At 40.7% G+C, this 21,945-nt stretch overlaps 1 protein-coding gene across 2 annotated transcripts; it reads left to right on the top strand.

Annotated features, from left to right (window-relative positions):
• The first annotated feature begins 839 nt into the window (after positions 1-839).
• On the top strand, positions 840-3,133 carry LOC107390320 (zinc finger protein 664). 2 transcript variants are annotated; one of them, XM_054743508.2, is made up of 4 exons: positions 840-930; positions 1,349-1,414; positions 2,522-2,718; positions 2,805-3,133. In XM_054743508.2, the coding sequence occupies exons 2-4, from the start codon at positions 1,397-1,399 to the stop codon at positions 2,857-2,859; spliced, it is 270 nt and encodes an 89-aa protein (XP_054599483.1). In that variant the 5' UTR covers positions 840-930; positions 1,349-1,396; the 3' UTR covers positions 2,860-3,133. The 2 variants fall into 2 exon arrangements, with proteins under 2 accessions (XP_054599483.1, XP_015822440.3); XM_015966954.3 differs by having other exon boundaries at positions 2,522-3,133.
• The last annotated feature ends 18,812 nt before the right edge of the window (positions 3,134-21,945 follow it).

Genomic DNA, 21,945 nt, shown 5'->3' with positions numbered 1-21,945 from the left:
TTACACCCCAGAGCAGCCAGAGCGTTTCTGACTCATGACTCACCGACCTAGATACAAACATGCAGCTGAATAACCTCAACACATGGTGTGTGCGTGCGTGCGTGCATGTGTGTGTGTGTGTGTGTGTGTGTGTGTGTGACATCTCAGTACTTTGTGAACAAGGAGAATTTTAAAGAGCAAGTCACCCCCAAATAAACTTTTTTTTGCTGATAAACTAAATAAACGAGTGTCTAATCGTGCTGCAGACACGTGTCGTCAATAATTTGGCACTTCAGTGCGTCTTAGTTCAAATTTAAATATTCTGCCTAAAACTGGCAGTGTTGTGCCGTTGTCAGGTAAAAACTCTGCACTGTATTCTAATTTAAATCTGCCACCGCTATTGGCTAAGAGGTATGCTATGATGTAAACTGGTACGATATGATGTCACAATGTCATTGTGAGCCTGTGTGTGTGTGTATTTGTTAGCAGCTCCGCCCTCTCGGTCTGCCAGGCAACAGCATGTGTTGCATTTTTCAAACATGAAGTGGGAGTGGAGTTAGACTCTGGTAGGGGTTGACTTGCTCTTTAAGGTGAATCTTATCCCCAACATGTTCTTTCAGGAATAACTGGATACACAAAATCTTCCCTCGAAACGTTGTTAATAGTTTATCATTTTAGGAATTAAATACAATTATCTGGTGATTTCTCAAATCTAGCCTTGGTGTAAAGACACATGAAAAATTCCACCCTGTCATTATTTTGTTTCAAACTGAAGCAAAGCAAAAGTAAAAGTTCTAAAAGCATTTTTCATTTAAAAATCCATTTTGGAATTGATGCCTCCATCGGTTACCATGAAAATAATGCTGCATTGTTTTTAAAAAGGTTTTCATTCTGACTCATGAGAGAACATTTTCATCTTGCAAAGGATATCTCAGCATCTGCACAGAAACGGTAAGGAAAAACTATGATTTATGGACTCTACTCTCCTCTACTCCTTAGTTTTCTCATCCAGATCTTTATTAGTGCATGAAATTCCTGCAGCAGTGATTCAATAATACAGATGAGTTGGGCTGCCAGTGACAACTTCAAACATATATTTAATTATTGCAAAAATAATGTGTGAATAGCTACCTATCATTTCTTTACCAGGATTATGTTTCGAACTTGTAAAAACCACTCCCTACAATTTATTTACAGTTTTACACACGTATAAAGTTTTCCTTGTTGCCTGTAAGTAAAACAAAGATAATTTTTCAGTTGTAAACTAATAGTGATTTAAACTTATTTTGTGTATTTTATCCTAGTTTTATGTAGTTTGCTATTTTTGAAGCACTTTTTTACAAATCTTGTGTCTTTTTGAATATTCCAGAGGTGGTTCCTGCATAGAGGGGAGGAGTGAAGTGTGACCACCAGCGAAATGACGTCACTGGATGAGGTGATTGAGTCAACTCAAAAGCCAAATGTTTCACCACACATGCTGGTAGAACTAAATCTTGAAAAAATACTTTTTTGTTTGCTGATGAACTAAATAAATGAGTGTCTAATCGTGGTGTAGACACGTGTAGTTTGGCACTTTAGTGCATCTCAGTTAAAATGTTAATCTTCTATCTAAAACTGTCAGTGTTGCTCTCTTTAGGTAAAAACTGCACTGCATTTGAATTTAAATATGTTTGTATTAATTTGGTATCTCGATCTGCCAGGCAACAGCATTTGTTGCATTTTTCAAACGAAGTCGCAGTGGAGTAAAGCACACCGGAGGCAGACGCGCTGCGCCGTCATTTTAAATAGAAGCCATTATAGTTAATGACAGTGGGTACACGGGGAGCACCATGCGATGGTGCCGCGGCTGTTTACAACATTGTGGAGTACTTTATAACAGACATTACGACGCAGAACGGCACAAACCAGCCACAGTTTTGATAACAGATGACAGATCACATGTAGACGGTAGCGTCACTTCCCGCTTCCTGTTTTCAAGTCCTGCATGATGTTGTGACTATCGCGCGACTTTCTAAACTCGTAGGCGCGGCGCGTCTGTATGGAAGCCCATTCCCGCCACTCAGATAAAAAAAAAATTAGTATCTCATAATTATGACTTAGCTATCTCATAATAATGAGATAGTATCTCATTATTATGAGATAGCTAAGTCATAATTATGAGATAATATTTTTTATTTTTTTATCTGAGTGGCGGGAATGGGCTTCCATACATCTGCCTCTGGTGTGCCCCAGGCTTAAGATTCTGGTAGGGAGTGACTTTCTCTTTAAGTTGCTTTGGAAAAACAAATTGTCCAAATGCATTAACATAACCATAAAATCAGGTTGCTAGGAAACATCTGTAGCATTTGAAAAAAAAAAGCATTTTCTAATCCATCGTTTAATTATCTACTTATAAATGTGATGTTTGTTTTAAAAATATTATGTCAATGTATCACTGTAGAATTTAGTTAATCTACTTATATGTTTCCAAATTAAGTATGTGTTGTAAGATAACTTTTCTGGAAATATTTCATTTATTAGTATTTGTTTCTTTATGTCACAGATCCAGAACTGCAAAGAGGAAACAGTTGAGAAGGAACTGAGCGTCGGACCGTTGGATCGACCTACCAATGGAGCAAGGAAGCTGCACTTCTGTGACCAGTGTGACAAGGGCTTTGATACTCCATCCTTGTTAAAACATGTCCACACAGAAGAAAAACCATTTACTTGTGATCGGTGTGGCAAGAGTTTCACTTATAGGTCAGCGCTGAAACAACACGAGCGGATCCATACGGGAGAAAAGCCATACCTGTGTGACCAGTGTGGGAAATGTTTTTCTAATTTAGGGAATCTGAATTACCTCCAGCGGATTCATACAGGGGTAAAGCCATTTACCTGTGACCAGTGTGGCACGAGTTTCACTTATAGGTCAACGCTGAAACAACACGAGCAGATCCATACGGGAGAAAAGCCATACTCGTGTGACCAGTGTGGGAAATGTTTTTCTCGGATAGCCACTGTGAAACAACACCAACGGATCCACACAAGAGAGAAGCCATAACATATGTGAACAGTAAAAGGAGAGTTTGTGTGTCACCACATTCACCTTGATGACATCAGAGGAGTAAAAATCCTTTTAATGACTCAAAATTTCAATAAATTTGTTTGAATAATATTACTCTGTACTCAACTCAGTATGTAAAGTTGTCTTTTAAATGCAAATACACACCCAAAAATTGTCTTTAAATAACCAAACTTTGTAAAATTGCTGCATTTAAGTTTTTTTCCCCTCTCAGCTGTGTTTGTTCAATGCATAGAAAAACTTTAATATTATAATCTTACAGCTGAGCATTCTAGCCTGACTCAGGAAAGTTTAAAAAGTTTTTCTTATGATTCAAAAGTACTTGGTGGTTTAATAATTGTTTTGTAAATAATAATAAAAAATAGCCCCACAGAATAACTTCTAACTTCTACAAGTTCATGGTTGTAGTTGTAGGGATTTGTGTTTTTTTCCCTGTAAAAAATGATTACCTAGTAGACGCACTTGTGTTTAGAATACTTTACAGTTTTTTTTGCACATATTTACATAAAAGTTGGCTAAACTATAGTCAACTCAATTTGATACACATTCTTAAAGCAGAAATCCTATGTCATGATTATTGCCGTAGATCAACCTATATCGACTTAGACGCACATGTAAATGCACTGAGTGTTACAAGTTTGTAAAAAATCATTCATAGTTCCTGAAAGGGAGAAAACTCCAGATTGCTGCTTTAATCTTTGTTCAAACAGATAACTTGACCACTGACAGGTGACTAGAAACTTTAGTAAAAATGTTTACAGCATATTTGACTTTAAATTCGTGTGTGTGTGTGTGTGTGTGTGTGTGTGTGTGTGTGTGTGTGTGTGTGTGTGTGTGTGTGTGTGTGTGTGTGTGTGTGTGTGTGTGTGTGTGTGTGTGTGTGTGTGTGTGTGTGTGTGTGTGTGTGTCAACAGATAAGACCCAGAAGTCTAGCGAGAGGCAAACTGACCAACTTTTCCGTCGCTGAATTTCTTGCAGAAATGAAAACCTTCTGGCTGTGACTTCTGCAGCTGCATTGAACGTTCAGCATCAGCTCCTATGAGTGTGTCCTCCCACAACTGTGCTTGCTTTAATGCATTGTGTCCTGTTTGTTACTCTCAATCGGTGCATTCATGAAGTGCCTCAGACATGTATGACTATAATTAAGTTCATCAGCTCAACAGTCAGGTGTGGTTTTTATAAGCTTTAAAGCAGCAAGTCTCAACAGTTGCAAACTATTCCCCTTTAGCTGCTCGCGGAGAAACATTGAGTTCCTCACATCTTGCAGCTTTCACGGACAGAGATAAATTATATAATTACCAAACCAGTGCCAAAACCTCCCATGCACTCTTTTTAAAAATGTTTTTACTCAAACTAGGTCACAAAAACCTAAACTCACTTCACTCAGCTGTGTAAAATAACGACCTTGTCTGCCCTTGCTTATTGTGTTAAAGCCTGCTGATTGAATTCAGTAATAAAATCAAGGCTCTACATGAGTGGCTGAACATGTTTTAAAGAGCAAGTTCTGATGATTGGCCATTCTGGTTCACACATGTAGGCTGAACATCTTCCATGTCTAGTTCCTGCATAGCTTCTGATAGAAAATAGCCAGGAAAACTCACGGATTACAAAAGCTTGACAATTCCACAGCACACTGTAAATTAGCATTCATGGACTCACTCTTGACTCATGACAGGGAAGTGTATTGTTGGTTTGGCGTCCAGGAAACAGCAGAGCACGTCCCGACTAGTAGAAGCTAACTGTAATCATGAGTAACTCCACCACACAGCAGAACTCCTTCTGGTTTGTGTTATTTGTGGAAATAAAACATCAGCGTTGCAAAGCAAACAGAATGAGTGGTAGAGTTGTGTTATTGTTATCCGATCGGAAGAGAGATGTCCAAATATCAGGAAATAAGATTCTAAATCCTGCTGCTTCTGCTTCCCACCCCTCTGGCTAACTCCTAGCTCCTGAAACAGGAGCGCCAGAGCTTTTGTTCTGCATAGATCCAATCACATGGCATTAATTTATATTAGAGACCACTGCAAGGTGTTGAAAATATGAGTGAACTTAATCTTTAAATTTGCTCTCAGATGCGTTCACGTGCGATTCTAGCTGTTTTACCTATTCATTTAATCGAAATATATATAAATGTATATATGTATGTATGTATGTATATGTGTGTATGTATGTATGTATATATATATATATATATATATATATATATATATATATATATATATAATATATACAGGGAGTGCAGAATTATTAGGCAAATGAGTATTTTGTCCACATCATCCTCTTCATGCATGTTGTCTTACTCCAAGCTGTATAGGCTCGACAGCCTACTACCAATTAAGCATATTAGGTGATGTGCATCTCTGTAATGAGAAGGGGTGTGGTCTAATGACATCAACACCCTATATCAGGTGTGCATAATTATTAGGCAACTTCCTTTCCTTTGGCAAAATGGGTCAAAAGAAGGACTTGACAGGCTCAGAAAAGTCAAAAATAGTGAGATATCTTGCAGAGGGATGCAGCAGTCTTAAAATTGCAAAGCTTCTGAAGCGTGATCATCGAACAATCAAGCGTTTCATTCAAAATAGTCAACAGGGTCGCAAGAAGCGTGTGGACAAACCAAGGCGCAAAATAACTGCCCATGAACTGAGAAAAGTCAAGCGTGCAGCTGCCAAGATGCCACTTGCCACCAGTTTGGCCATATTTCAGAGCTGCAACATCACTGGAGTGCCCAAAAGCACAAGGTGTGCAATACTCAGAGACATGGCCAAGGTAAGAAAGGCTGAAAGACGACCACCACTGAACAAGACACACAAGCTGAAACGTCAAGACTGGGCCAAGAAATATCTCAAGACTGATTTTTCTAAGGTTTTATGGACTGATGAGATGAGAGTGAGTCTTGATGGGCCAGATGGATGGGCCCGTGGCTGGATTGGTAAAGGGCAGAGAGCTCCAGTCCCACTCAGACGCCAGCAAGGTGGAGGTGGAGTACTGGTTTGGGCTGGTATCATCAAAGATGAGCTTGTGGGGCCTTTTCGGGTTGAGGATGGAGTCGAGCTCAACTCCCAGTCCTACTGCCAGTTTCTGGAAGACACCTTCTTCAAGCAGTGGTACAGGAAGAAGTCTGCATCCTTCAAGAAAAACATGATTTTCATGCAGGACAATGCTCCATCACACGCGTCCAAGTACTCCACAGCGTGGCTGGCAAGAAAGGGTGTAAAAGAAGAAAAACTAATGACATGACCTCCTTGTTCACCTGATCTGAACCCCATTGAGAACCTGTGGTCCATCATCAAATGTGAGATTTACAAGGAGGGAAAACAGCACACCTCTCTGAACAGTGTCTGGGAGGCTGTGGTTGCTGCTGCACGCAATGTTGATGGTGAACAGATCAAAACACTGACAGAATCCATGGATGGCAGGCTTTTGAGTGTCCTCGCAAAGAAAGGTGGCTAAATTGGTCGCTGATTTGTTTTTGAATGTCAGAAATGTATATTTGTGAATGTGGAGATGTTACATTGGTTTCACTGGTAAATAATAATTGAAATGGGTATATTTGTTTTTGTTAAGTTGTCTAATTATGCACAGTAATAGTCACCTGCACACACAGATATCCACCTAAAATAGCTAAAACTAAACAAACTAAAAACTACCTAAAACATTCAGCTTTGATATTAATGATTTGTTTGGGTTCATTGAGAACATGGTTGTTGTTCAATAATAAAATTCCTCAAAAATACAACTTGCCTAATAATTCTGCACTCCCTGTGTGTATATATATAGATATTTATACATACATATACACACACACACATCTATATATATATATATATATACACACATATATATATATAGATGTGTGTGGAATTTTCTGTCATGTTTGGAGGAAGGTACCTAACCCAAGACATGCAGAATGCAACACAGACCAAACACAGATGGTAAAATGATTTATTTATAAAGGAGAAACTTAGGATGCACAGATGGTTGGAACTGCTACGACAGCTCAGCGTCTGGAGGAGGGAGAACACAGGTGAGCATAGGTTCTGATTCAGAAGTCCATTGCAGGCAGAGGTGTTCAGCGGAACTTACTGTGGGGCGTGTAGATGTTGGCTGGAGGAGGGAGAGGTAGAGAGCCGGGGGGGAAGCGCAGGAGCGCGAGCATAGGTGGAGAGAAGCGGGGCGTCCTGGTGGATGGGGCACTGGGTTGAGATGAGAGGTGGGTTATGGAGGTTGGTGATATGGTCCGCGTGCTGAATATCCAAATCCTGGAGTAGAGCTAAATATCCAAAGAGGCCGACAGGAATCCTGAAGAAGGGTAAAAATCCAAATCAGTTCCAGGCGACACAAGAAAGGTCAACATCCAAAAATACTAAGAGCAAAACACTACGAATAACAGTAATCCAAGAAATACTAGAGATAACTCGAGTGGCTGGCTACTACCAAGCTGAGGCAATCTTCCGGCGTCTAATTGTGTCCTCCATCCACCATAAATAGGAAAACACCCCGCTGATTGCTGATCAGGAACAGCTGGGCCACTCCTTCTCCTGGCAAGACTCACAGATGGTTAAGAGAAAGAGAGTACTCACCCCGGCTCATGACATTTTCAGTATATGAGAACATGTAGATCTAAAAATGGCCAAGGCAAGGACAAGGCCCTAACAGATGACGTGCACAGTGAATGTCTCAGACAATGGTGAACAGATAAGGAGACACTGGAAATACCATCATGGAGGACAAACCCCTACATGGGATGTACCACTGACAGATAACTGAAGTGGCTGGTATCAAGAAACCCTACCAGCTAGAAAGAGCTGGTCTGGAGGACAGCACAGAGACACTCATCATGGCTGCAGGCCCTGAACACCAGAGCCACAGAGGCCAAGATCTACCACACCAGACAAGACCCAAGGTGTAGGCTATGCAAAGAGGCCCCTGAGACAATCCACCACATAACTGCAGGGTGTAAGATGCTGGCAGGGAAAGCAGACATGGAGCGCCACAACCAAGAGGCTGGCATCGTGTACAGAAACATCGGTGCAGAGTATGGACTGGAAGCTCAAGGTCAAAATGGGTAACCCCCCCTAAGGTGGTAGAGAACGAGAGAGCCAAGCTGCTGTGGGACTTCCAGATCCAGACTGACCAAATGGTGATGGTGAACCACCCGGACATTGAGGTCGTGGACAAACAACAGAGGACAGCTCTTGTGGTTGATGTGACATGGTAACATCAGGAAAAAGGAACATGAGAAACTAGAGAAGTACCAGGACCTCAAAGAAGAACTTGAGAAAGCCTGAAGAGTGAATAATAATAATAAAGTATTTTTGAATCGAATTTGAATATATATATATATATATATATATATATGGCTGTATATGTATGTATATATATACATACAGTATGTATATATATATATATATATATATATATATATATATATATATATATATATATGTGTGTGTGTGTGTGTGTGTATGTATGTATGTATATATATGTATGTATATGTATATATATATATATATATATGTATGTATATGTATGTATATACATATATATACACATATATACGTATATACATATATATATACATACATACATATATTTATATATATATATATACATACATATATTTATATATATATATACATACATACATATATTTATATATATAACAACACTGAGCAACAAGAACACTGACAAAGGATTGTACTGGGTCCTAATTTTTCACACGATCACATTAGTATCTTCAAACCTGCATTCTAGCTTGTTTAAAAATGACAAAATAACATTTGTTCCAACCCAATGACTCCAATCTGTTTTTCCCCAACTGGCTCTGCTTTATTAGTATTTATAAACTCTAAATTCATCCTTAGACTTTGCTTCAAAGAAGATCAATTCTTCTGATTCCATGATTTTGTTTTATGTGATTAAATAATTGTGAACCCAGGTCAGGATGACGGTGGGCGAGACCTGAATGTGTAATCGGTGATCTTTTTTAATCATTTGTTTTTGGGTGCTGAAGGTGAAACAGCTGCTGCTGTGATGAAGAGAAAATGAGCTGCTTAAATGCAACAGTGTCAGCTAATGAAGAAGTAAACAGATTAAGTAGGAAGTAAAGTGAATTGGTAGAGAAAACAGCTTATTTCTCCTCAGTCTGAAGTTCACGTCTCTTTTGATCATTTCAGCCTTGAAGATCACGTTTTATTTTCTACAACTGCTTTACTTTTCAATTCTGTTTATGTCACTTTTATTAAAATCAACCCGGCACCTTCTCTCTTATTTTACTGGTGAGTGATTAGTTGTAAAATTCCCCCTGGGCTGAATTTGTCCTCTTCAGCATTCCTTCATAATAAACCCCCTCTGAAGAAGGTTGTCAGTGAAGATTCGCGCTAGGCAAACCCAGCCATTTAGAGTCGCACATGTCTGTGCAAGGCATTTTTGTTTATTCGCCGGTAATTAAAATTCATTTCAAAAAGGTTAAGATAAACATTGGCTTCTGCAAGTGCATAAACAAGCCGACTGACTTGTGCAACAAAGAGCTTCTGTCACACCGTGATCAAATATGTGAATGCTTTATTGTTGCCACTGATTTATCCTCAGGGAATCTTACAGGTTTCAAAACAATCTGTTTTTCTACTGCAGGGGGAAAAAAAGGAGACTTTGTTTGAGAGACTTGTGAACCATTCTTAGTTTATGTTTTTCTGGGTTTTATAAAGCAAATGTCTTTTCACAACATTAAAAAATATTGATTTAAAAGCATTTATTTGTGCTCGCCTTATCATTAACGGAAACGCACCCTTTGTGCTGCCAGGTGGGTTTCTATCGCTTCTATCAACCCTCCAAACCAAAATAAAACAATTTCATCCATTTTATGACAGATTTTTTTTTCAAAGATTTATTTGCTTCTATAAGCCATTTCCCTTATGATGATGTCACAATAAGAAAAATCACCCCCACCCACCTGTCAATGCAGGAGCTCCTCCTGGATATTTGAGCTTTTTCACCTCATAGCAGCCTATCAAAGGATGAGTGGGCATGACCAGCAAAAGCTTGTTTGCATTGCAGTGACAGAGGCCTTAATTGACTCATTCTGGAAGGTACTGAAAATTTAAAAAAATAGAGCTGCTGAAATCGCTTTGTGCAAGATTAATTTTGTGCAAAGAGCTTCATTAATGTTTTGTATCATCCATGGAACTCTTATAGAAGATCATTTCAGCTGTTTGCATCCTAATCTCATGTCCAAAGAGGGCCAAAGCCACCTCCACCTCCTGAGGAGGCTGAGGTCCTTCTGAGTTAATTCCCATCTGCTAAAATCCTTTTATCATTCTGTTGTTGTCTCTGTTATTCACTCTGCTGTGGTCTGTTGGGGTGCATGCAGCTCTGACCAAGACAGGAGGAGACTGAACAAGCTAGTTAACAAAGCTAGCTCAGTTCTGAGCCACTTTGGAGACCATGGACAGCTCCTTCAGAGGCAGACTGAGACAACAGAACGCTACCGTAGGCCCGGGGTTCCCAAATTGGGGGTCGGGACCCCCAAGGGGGTCCCCACAAAATTACAGGGGGTCCCCACAATTTTGTCTTTGCTGAGATTGTGAGGTTAGCAAGAATTTATTTGTAAAAATTACATTTATAAACTCCCAATAACACACCCTACAGTATAATCAGAACTCCATATATAATTTATAACTGTGTGTCTGTATAAAGATGGTAAATGATCACATTTAACATGCGTACGCATGTAGGAGTTGGGGCTAGGGGTCCTGGCTTGTCTTGGACATGAGCAAGGGGGTCCTCAAAAAAAGAAATTGGGAACCCCTGCCGTAGGCCATTCATCCCCTAATTTTTTCAAAATATTCTCTTAAGTGTTGGTGCTGCTGTAGCAAGTGAATTTCCCCCACTGTGGGATTAATAAACTCTGTTCTATTTCTATTTCTAAAACATTGTCTTGAATTTAGGTGGATCAGTCTTTAGGCTCAGCTCCATCATCCCACAATAGAATAAAACAATGTCATCATCACTGCACTCAAAGGTTAAAACCATCATACATAACCCACTGGTCCATCTTGTTTCATCCCACTATTGTTTGTAAACAAGACACCAAGATACTTGAACTACTTTGCTGTTTCCAGTTGAGAACCATGGCATGAGATCAATCAATCAATCAATCAATCAAACTTTATTTATATAGCACTTGATCCTGCAATACATGCAACTCAAAGTGTTAACAAATTAAAAAGGCCCCGCATACCCACATTCCCTCCCATCCCCAGAATTTTAAAAACAGTCTGACAATGAAATCCCCCCACAACACTTATCCTCCCCCCCCCCCGCCCCCCTGCCCCCCCATGGAAAAAACCACAATAGGCTGAGATCAGATGAGCCAAACCAGCTAAGATAAGGGTAAAGAAAGGCCATCAGGGGAGCCATCCGCCCCGACAGCAGCAGCCGAGGCACCGACACAGGGCGCCCAGGGCAGGGAGGGTGGAGACCCCCACCTCCACCCAGGCACACCTGGAAAGCACCCAGACCGCCACAGCCGACCACCACCCCGGGGCAGAGGGCACCCACAGAGGAAACACTGGAAAAAGGTTAAATTAAGGTTAAAATATAAAATCATACGAGCTAAAATGAGAATTGTAGTGTAAAAAGTTATATAGATATTAAAATAATGTTTATCATAAATCTGTGGTAAAAAAATAAACTGTTTAAAAATAGCATGTATAAAGAAAGAATACATAAAATAAATAAATTATTATATAGATAAATAACCTAATTTATTAATTAATTTACAATGTGATATTAATCAGTTAAAGGCTAAGCTAAAAAGATGGTTCTTGAGCCTGTTTCTAAAAACAAGAACATTCTCAGCAGCCCTGAGGTCCCCTGGCAGGACCGTAGTACTGGAAGGACGCCTCGCCGTGAATATGTGTCCTGACTTTAGGGATGACAAGGAGACGGCTGCCAGAGGAGCGCAGAGACCGCGTGGGTTCATACGGAATAAGTAGTTCCGAACGAGAAGAAGGCCCAAGACCGTTCAGACACTTAAAAACCGTTAAAAGTATTTTAAAAGATGAAGGGTTGGCTTTCATCGCAGCTTTCCCAAAGCACACAGAATGGTCACGGCTTGAAAATGTAAACAGAATAACATCATCTGCAATCGTCATCAAGTCTAAGGACTCAATTATCCAATCATTCACATGTGTGGCACCAACCATCATCAGCAGAAATCTTCTTTTCCACGACTATGTCCTAAAATTCTGTCTATTAACCCCACAGAAAGGAGGGACATCCCTGGCAAGGTCCAACCCACGCTTAGTGCCAAGATCATGGACACAGCTCATGTGTTGACTGTATAGGGTCTGCATAGCCCTGACAACCACTTTCAGTCTCCTGCACCCTCACAAAAGGCCTGCAGGAATGAGACTGAGCAACATGCTGATCAGATCAAAACCTTATGTGTTTTGCTAAGGTTAAGATCAAACCACCTGTTCAACAACCCGGGCTAATTTCACACTGCCCTGTTTTAATCTGCAGTTCACCTTTGGGTCAGAAATTCTTCGTCTTCCAGAGTCCAATCCATCAACATTTGGGACACAATCCTGATGGGACATATCAGAGAGAATGTGATTTAGCTCTGGCATCCTACCACCTGTGAGCTTTATGCCTACCTCTGCAAGGGAGATGGAATCAGTGAAACAAAGATCACTTTGGGTTTTAATACAACAGAAATAAATCCAGCTGGAGAACACAACCTAAGAATGACACTGGAGTGAAAAAACTACAGTTTGTTTGGAACAAAACACATTTTATGACAGGAGAGAGTGGAGGTCAGAGGGCTTCCAAGTCGTCATTGTCAGTGTTTGAGAACCAGATTGCTCTGGATCACCAGTTTGGGTGTGAAAGAGAGGGAATGTTCTGCAGCTTTCTATGACTCTCTGACCTCCCATCCCAACACACAGGTGTGTTTCCTGTCCATCTGAAAGGATGGTTCCCAGGAAAGACATTCATCTTTGACACTTCATTAGCTGCAACAGGAAAAGGAAACTTTTCCAACTTAAGCAGGACATGGTGTTACGTGACCTGTTAAAAGGTGTCAGTCAGCTGATTACTCTGGTTTTACTGATGATCTCATCAGATGCTAAAATACTTCATCTCAAATTTTTATTTCATTAAAGTAAAAACTCGACTCAATTAAATGTTTCTGACTTTTTCAGGTGAAACATGAAGATGTGTTTTGTGCTGCTAACATTTGTTGAAAAGATGTGTCAAATTGTGGGTTGTTTTGTAAGGAAACTTAAAATGAAAGATAAAATTAGGTTGACTGCAAAGAAAATAGTACAGGCGAAACTAGAAAAATGTGAATATGGTGCTAAAGGTAATTTATTTCATTAATTCATTTTAAAAGGTTAAACTAATCTATGAGACTGACTTGTTGCATGCAAAGCCAGATATTTCAAGCCTTTGTGCATTATAATTGTGATGATTATGTCCTACAGCTTATCAAAACCCCACATTCATAATATCAGACAACCTCATAAATGACATCACTGCTAATGCTGCTGGGTGCTCATGCTGGACAAACAAACCGCAGAAACAAAATCCAAACTTTTATGCTCAAACTGTTTTTCATTACTTATTGATCAAGTAACAACTTTTATTTACTCTTAGGTGATTATTTGTGTCACTAACTTTTACCTTTTTTGTCCACGTTTGGATGGGCATGCGGTTTGTCGGAGACGTTCAGCTGGGCCCCGATGTTTAAACCGCTGTCTCCTGGATAACTCCACATGCGAGCTTTGATAGTATCGGTTAGCTATTCTGGTTTTTAGTGGTTGAAGGTTACAATAATGGCTCACTGCCTTTGTGTGTTTACCTGTAATCTTATTACATTTCATCTTCCCTTTCTTTAAGTGTATGTGCTGCTGTAGCAAGTGCATTTCCCCACTGTGGGATCAATAAAGTCTATTCTATTCTACTGCATGGTGGCGCAGTGGTTAGCACTGTTGCCTCCCAGCATGGAGGTCGCAGGTTCGAAACTCGGCTGCGGCCTTTCTGCGTGGAGTTGCGTGTTCTCCCCATGCATGCGTGGATTTCCTCCGGGTACTCCGGTTTCCCCCACAGTTCACAACATGCCCTATAGGTTAGAAATTGTAAGTCGCTTTGGATAAAAGTGTCTGCTAAGTAAATAAACATAAACATTCTAATTGTTTGTAAATAATAATAATAATAATAATAATAAGTACATTCATAAAATCCAAATAACACATCCTACATTTAAATCAAAACTCTGTATAAAAGTTACAACTCTGTACATCTGTATAAAGTTTGTAAATGATCATATTTAATGTGGGTATGCATGTAGGGGTTGGGGGTCCTTAAGGAAAAAGGTTTGGGAACCAATGATCTAGAGTCGGATTTGCAAACCCCCCCAAAACAATGCTTCGTTCCTTCCAGTTTGAACTTCTTTAGGAGACAAGACAAAAGAAGTGACTCAGACCCGTAGGCACCCATTCAAAACGCACATTTGTTTGTCTAGGGCTACCTCCCAGAATGCATTGCGACATTAAGTCTGATGTCTTAAGTCTGTTGCTACTGTAAAATACTCTATTAGAATATTGTGAGAAGGTTCAATGTTCTAGACTCAGTGTCATACTCTGATCAGCTGAAGAACCCAAAACACCTGCAAAGGATTCCCGAGCCTTTAGATTGTCTCCCAGCGGGGGCACCTCCAGAAAAATTTGACAGGGGTGGCCAGATGAGGCCAAAGACATTTTTGGGGTGGCACACCAAATTGGTCTTTGTGGTAATGCTGGGAGAGTTTAGCCTGTGGCAATGTGCTGCATTGCGCCTTTATTCATTTTTATTAAAATAACAGTACGTATACATTTTACAAACACAAACATTTCAGAAATATACATTTCAGCTATTTAAAATGTTATCCATCATTAAAGGGACTTTACGGAGTTTTGAATTTTTATGCTCGCGATTGCCCCCTCAGGCCAAAAGCGTAACGGCAGCTTCAATAGTAGGCTCGTGCACGAGGCGCGCATGCTTTACGTGCACACTCCTTAACGAAAATAACAGCTGAGACAGTCCCGTGTGTGTGTGTGTGTGTGTGTGTGTGTGTGTGTGTGTGTGTGTGTGTGTGTGGCCCGGAGGACAGAGGACAGGAGAACGCGCAGCTAATTAATTAAATAATTTGGTTCTGTACCTTTCTCTTCAGCACAGCCGACAAAGGTTTATGATGGGTCAGTCCTCCTGCATGCTCAGATCATTCCCTTCCCTTGCTTGAAAAATTGTTCCAAAATGAAAGTAGAACCCACATCTTTTTTATCTGTGAATTCAATGCCGTTCGGCGAGTCTCAAACAAAAATTTGGGCATCTTACTGTAAAAAAAAAACAAACATTAATGTAAAAAATAAACTGTAAATAAACTATGTTGACATCCAGGATCAAACCCATACCTACTGCACAAGACTCTGACGTTTTACTTGGTGAGCTGAAGCGCCAGTGACATCAATTGAATCTGTAACATTTCTATCCTTGATGACAGCTGAAACAACGTTCAAAGAACGGTTCGGAGCGAAAATGGCTATTTTGTTGCTAATCTGCAGTAAATATCTAGAAGAAAGTTCTACAGAAAGTAGCTAAGGGTCCTCAGAAATGTAGCTAGGTTTGTCACTAGGCGTTAGGAACAGCGACAAAGTCGCTGAGTTGGCACTGCCTCTCTCTGCTGCTAAAGCTACGGATAGCAAACGCTACGGGCTATGCCTGAGCATGAACGTGCATGAAGCAGCCTGCTCGACCCAAGCAGCTCTCTTTATCTGTGATTTTACAGAAAAACAGGCAATCACAGTAAAAATGCCAGGGCTCATTCTACAGGACCAGGGCATTGCAGGAGAATGTATGAAGAAGACATTTATTATTTCTATACATGTTTTGGCTGTCAAACTTCCATAATGCCCCTTTAAATTTAAAAATTTATTTTTTGGGTCATTTCACCTTTTGCTGTGTTAATAAAATAACTATGGAGATATAAACTTGTTTTAATGGTGAGCAGCAGAAACATATGTATTTTTTAAATTCTGATTATTTCTTCACTCATTAATTGTAATATTTTTATTTTGTTTTATAATTATGTCTTGAATAAATAAGATCAATATGTGGTTTGACTGAACATTAATATGATTTGTTAACACTGGCTTTGCCTGAGGGAGCCGGCAATTTTCTAGGGGGTGGCCATGCCCACCCCTGGCCACTCCTTGGGGGTGCCCTTGTTTCCCAGTCTATGATGAATTACTGAATAAAGGGACTTTTGCACCATATTCTAACTTTTTAAGTTTCACCTGTATTTGCAAACCTGATCAAGACTAACAAGAAAAGTCCCACCTTTGTGCTTGCAAACAAATGTTTGTTGTGTATCAAAACAACACATTCTCACACCCTAAGCGTCGGAAACAAACGCTTGGTCAGCCACCCTCCACGTCAGACCCCAGACGCCAAAAGTGCCCTTTTTTGTTACTTATGTGTGAAAAAGGGGTTTTCCCTTTTGTAACTGCAGATCCCAATGCAGCGTAAAACTGACGTGATTAGATATCCGCTGATGCGGCACCAAACCAGCTCGTTTAACCGCACCTAAACCTTAAATGCAGCACTGAACCAGCTCGTTTAACCGCACCTAAACCTTAACGTTTCACTATTTATAACCTTCCCCTCTCCCTCACCCTAACCTTAACCCTCTTGCTACCTAAAACGTTACTCTCACTGTGATCAAGCGTTTGCTTCCCATGCATTCTGACTCTGACAGTCAGAGTCTAACTGTCAGTTTTTGTATTTGCCGCCCAAGGGGAACGTTAGAACATACCATCTGGTGAGGGGGAGGTTACAAATACCCTCTACTTTTAACCTCCACCGTGGTAGTTGAAACCTCCCCCTCGCGTTGGCTCGGTCCAAACTCGACCAATCACGAGGCGGCTCCCGCCATTCACTTCATAGAGCCGGCTTTTAGAGCGATCGACACATCACTAACGTGTTCGCTAGCAAGATGGTTAAGGTTAGGATAGGGGTGAGGGGAAGGTTAAATAAGAGGATAAGGTTAAATAAGAGGACAAGGTTGAGGTGAGGTACAATGAGCTTGTTTGGTGCCCCGGCTGTGGACACCCCATCGCGTCAGTTTTACGCTGCATTGGGATCTGCAGTCAAATAAGGGAAAAAACCCCTTTTCGCACACAAGTAACGAAAAAGGGCACTTTTGGCGTCAGGGGTCTGACGTGGAGGGTGGCTGACCAAGCGTTTGTTTTTGACACGCTGGGAGTGAGAATGTGTTGATCAAAAACACATTTTGTCCTGACTGTATCTGTAATATGTACTAAAATATTAGCAAAGACATTCCAGTAAATGATTCTTTATTGTTGCACAATAAGGCTGTTTATTTAGTGGTGGCAGATCAGAGAACTGTATTTTCATTCGCCTGTTTCAGAAGACGGGGCATGCAGGCAGAGTGACGAAATATTTCCAGAGGAAAAAATACTAAAATCTTCCTGTTTGAGACTTGCTTACACAGGCAGCTTCCTCAATGTCTCACCAGCTTGGTGGTTGGTCGCAAAGCTGTCAGAAACCGAAAATCCAGGAAACGGTCTAAAATAAAACTGATTGATCTAGAAATCAGAAAACACCAATCTGTTAGCTCTGATGTTGGAGTGCTTTGCTGTCATGGTCCATCAAGAGGCTTCATCAAAACATACGGTAGACCTCGCACATATTTGATTACCGCTTAAACACATATGCAAAATCTTCAACTGCTGTCCTGACGCCAGTGCTGTTTATGTTCCGTCTGCTTTAGAGGCAACGTCTGCAGAGCACCTGCTTGTTCTCACACTTTGACAGTCTGTTAGAGATAAATTCAACAGCCTGAAACTGCCAGGGACACTTGTTTAAAGTTCATACACGGCTGGTCAAAAAGACCAAAAAAACTACGGGTGTAAAAATTAATTTGGTGCCACTCAAAATATTTTTATAATTTATTTTGTTGTGAAGCTTCTGCATAATAATTCCTTATTAAGCCCAATCCAATCCAATCCAATTTTATTTATAAAGCGCATTCACAAGGCATTACAACCAAACAAGGCGCTGTACACTAAAAATGTTAGTTAATTAAACCGGCGTTATACAAACATGTCGAACACAGATAAAAGATAAAAAGGAAATACAACAAAATTCCCAAAAATAACAGCCAAAAATCAATAAGACACAGGGAGAATCAAAAATTAGAAAAACATTTTAAAAAAGAACCTCAATAGTACGGAAGTCGATAATTGCGGAGTCCATTTTTAAACAGTGCAGATGTAAGTGAGGTTCATAATTATGTTGTATAAGCTAGGTTGAAGAAGTGAGTTTTCAGGCGTGATTTAAAAATGCTAGCTGTTGGTGCTTGCCTCACTAGCAGTGGTAATGCGTTCCACAGCTTCGGTGCACAGAGAAAGCCCTCTCTCCACGGCTTTTTAAACGTGCATTCGGAACAGCTAGGAGGAGCTTATCTTCAGACCTGAGAGCACGCGGCGGGTTGTAGTAATGGACCAGTTCACACAGATTTGGAGGAGCTTGATGGTTCAAGGATTTGTAAGTGAGAAGCATAATTTTGAAGTTTATCCTGAACTGCACGGGCAACCAGTGGAGAGATTTCAGAATTGGAGAAATGTGTTGTCTTCTGTCAGCTCCAGTCAGCCCCCTTCATATATGTGATGGGACAGCCACACATTGATCAAAGACCTGAAAGAGATTCATTAAAAAGTTGGAATGCAAATGTTTTTGTGGATTAAACAGCAGGATGGATGCAGTGATGTGCGTACCGGTAGAGTATCCGTAACATGGAGCCCACACTGGATGATGCGTTTAAAAGCAGGGCTTGATCAGAGTCATGTTGTCGTGGCTTGATCTTCTACAGGGACCATGGGAGCGTGCTGCTGATTTTCAAGGTATGATGAGGGCAAAGAAACATCTTTATAGGAAACTTTATAACATCTTAGGTGTGTTCTTGCTGTGTATTAGTTCTAATTCCATGCTGTCGTTCTTTTTTTAATACACAGAAACGGTTTCGTTACCTGTTGTTGACGCTACGTTTCGCCGGCGGCTGCAGGCTTCCTCAGGCTGACGCTGATGGTGACGTCACTTCCTTCTCCGTTTATCCGCGGGCAGCAGAGGATGTTGTCACCCTCTACTGCCCGCTCTCCCCTCTCCGACGATGCAGTCCCATGGGCGGTCCAACATGTACAGTCGTCCCTGTTCATGGTCCCATATCCACGTCTCCTTATCTCGATTGCTTCTTTAATCCATCTTTTGTATTTTTGTTGTTCAATGTTATGATCCTTGTGTTGTCCCAGTCCATTATATGGTTTTCTCTTGTGCAGTGATCTGTTACGGCTGACTTCTTTATTGTGCTTTCTGCTTCTTCTTTTGCTGCTCTTGTGTGTTTTCGATTTGCCTCTTTCTCGCACTCCTTTCTGTGTTCTATTGTTCGTGTGTTGAGTTGGCGTCCGGTTTCTCCTATGTATGTTTTATTGCAGAGTTTGCATGGGATTTCGTAAACGACTCCACATTTATGTCCAGCTGGTATCTTGTCTTTTGGGTGTACTAGTCTGTTTTTAACTGTTGTGTATGGTTTTGTTGGTGTGTTTATGTTGTGTTTTTTCATTGTTGCTCTTATTTTTTCTGTTATGCCTCTGATGTATGGTAGGGTTATCACTGGTTTTGGTTCTTGTCTTTCTGGGTTTCCGGTTCTTTGCTTAGGTTGTTGTTTTCTTTCTGTTTTTGTTTGCCGTTTTCCTTTGTTTATTGCCCATGTCGGGTATCCGCAGGTCTTTAAAGCGTGTTGTATGTGTTTGTCCTCTTGTTTACGGTCTCTTTCTTCTGTTATTATGTTTGTTCGGTGATATAATGTTCTGATTACTGACATTTTGTGTATGGTGGGGTGTTCTGATGTCCACAATAGATATTGGTCTGTGTGTGTTGGTTTCCTGTATGTGTTTATGTTTAGGGTACCGCGCAGAGTGTAAAGCAAAACTAAAATTAAAGGGACTATTCTTGTTCACACATACATCTTTCCTGTCAAAACGGTGTCAGTGTTTGTGTTAGTTCCTGTGGTGTCTTTACCCGTATGCTGATGACGTGAAGGTACAAATAGAAGTGGTGACCTTTGTTGCCACCAGTTTGTAACATTGGTTTGTTGTGCTCCAGCAGCCTGTCCTCTTGTGTTTCTGCTTCATCTGCATTTAACCGAGCGTGCAAAACCCAAATCCACACACACACACACACACACACAGAGAGACTAAGAGTCATGCAATGCATCTGCTGTAAATGGTAAATGGCCTGTATTTGATATAGCGCCTTTCAGAGTCCTGGAACCCCTCAGGGCACTTTAAAACACAATCAGTACCATTCACAAACCCATTCACACACACATTCACACACTGGTGGGGATGAGCTACAATGTAGCCACAGCTGCCCTGCGGTGCACTGACAGAGGCGAGGCTGCCGAGCACTGGTGCGACCGGTCCCTCCGACCACCACCAGCAGGCAACGTGGGTTAAGTGTCTTGCCCAAGGACACAACGACAGTGACAGACTGAGCGGGGCTCGAACCTGCAACCTTCTGATTACGGGACGAGCACTTAACTCCTGTGCCACCATCGCCCTGGTGAATGAATGCCTTGTGAGTTATTTTTAGTGACAAAAAAGCTCTCTCTGCTGTTTCAGGAAGGCGAAATCAGCCAGTGGAGTGAGTGTGTGTGTGTGTGTGTGTGTGTGTGTGTGTGTGTGTGTGTGTGTGTGTGTGTGTGTGTGTGTGTGTGTGTGTGTGTGTGTGTGTGTGATTGGAGAGTACAAGTCTTTTCTATCAATTTTTATGATAGGTCAACATCTCAACTCTGATTGGCTAAAGAGGTCCTAAGCAGTTTTACTTGCTTTAGTGTGCGTGTGTGTGTGTGTGTGTGTGTGTGTGTGTGTGTGTGTGTGCGCGCGCGTGCGTGCGTGTGCAAAAGTGGAAAAGAAACTTATGGAAGCCCATTTCCACCACTCAGATAAAAAAAATTATTATCTCATAATGACGAAATAGCTAAGTCATAATTGTGAGATACTATCTCATAATTATGAGATAATGTTTTTTTTATCTGAGTTGCTGGAATGGGCTTCCATAAAAATCACACCTTGAACCTTCAAACCGAGTAGCAAATGAAAGGGAAGCCAGTCAACGTAAGTGGCTTTGGGCATGATTTGAACTGAAGATCTCTTTAAACATTCACCCACAAACATCTCTAGGGTTTACAGAGAGGTCTGAAAAAATATCCAGCGAGCAGCAGGTGTGTTAATGAAAATGTCTTGTTGATGATAGAGGTCAGAGGATAACGGGTAGACTAGTTCTGTAGGCTAGTGTCTTTGATTTACATCATGTTGACAGAAGAAGAAGAAGAATAAAAGTCATAAGGTGTTTCACAAGCACAATAAATAGATAAACAAAATTTAATCATCACAGCAGGTGTATCTCCTGTTGGCTAACCGGATCCTTCCACCGGATGCGTAGGCGTAACATTTTTGAAGTGTTGAAAGTTGCATTTCTTACACTTTGAGTATATTTTTTTACACATTACGCTTCCAGAACATGTCAAACTCAGCAGTTCAGATCGGGCCAGACAGAAAGTCAAACACGAAAGCAGCGTAAAACATCTGGAAAGTTTCAAAATAAAAGTTATGTGCAGATTTCCAGTTGCTTAACTAGTCAAAAAAGAACGTGATTTCCTGTGAAACCGCCGTAGCCGAGGTAAACAGAACAGAAAATAAACCACAGACATTGCTGAGTGAATGCTGCCATCTTTCTCCTGGCTTGTTTTCAGGTAAACAGCTAAAATGAATTCTCCTGTG

Source organism: Nothobranchius furzeri, chromosome 6 (assembly GCF_043380555.1).
Source record: "Nothobranchius furzeri strain GRZ-AD chromosome 6, NfurGRZ-RIMD1, whole genome shotgun sequence".
Lineage (NCBI taxonomy): Eukaryota > Metazoa > Chordata > Actinopteri > Cyprinodontiformes > Nothobranchiidae > Nothobranchius > Nothobranchius furzeri.
This window is presented reverse-complemented; position numbering and strand designations above follow the sequence as displayed.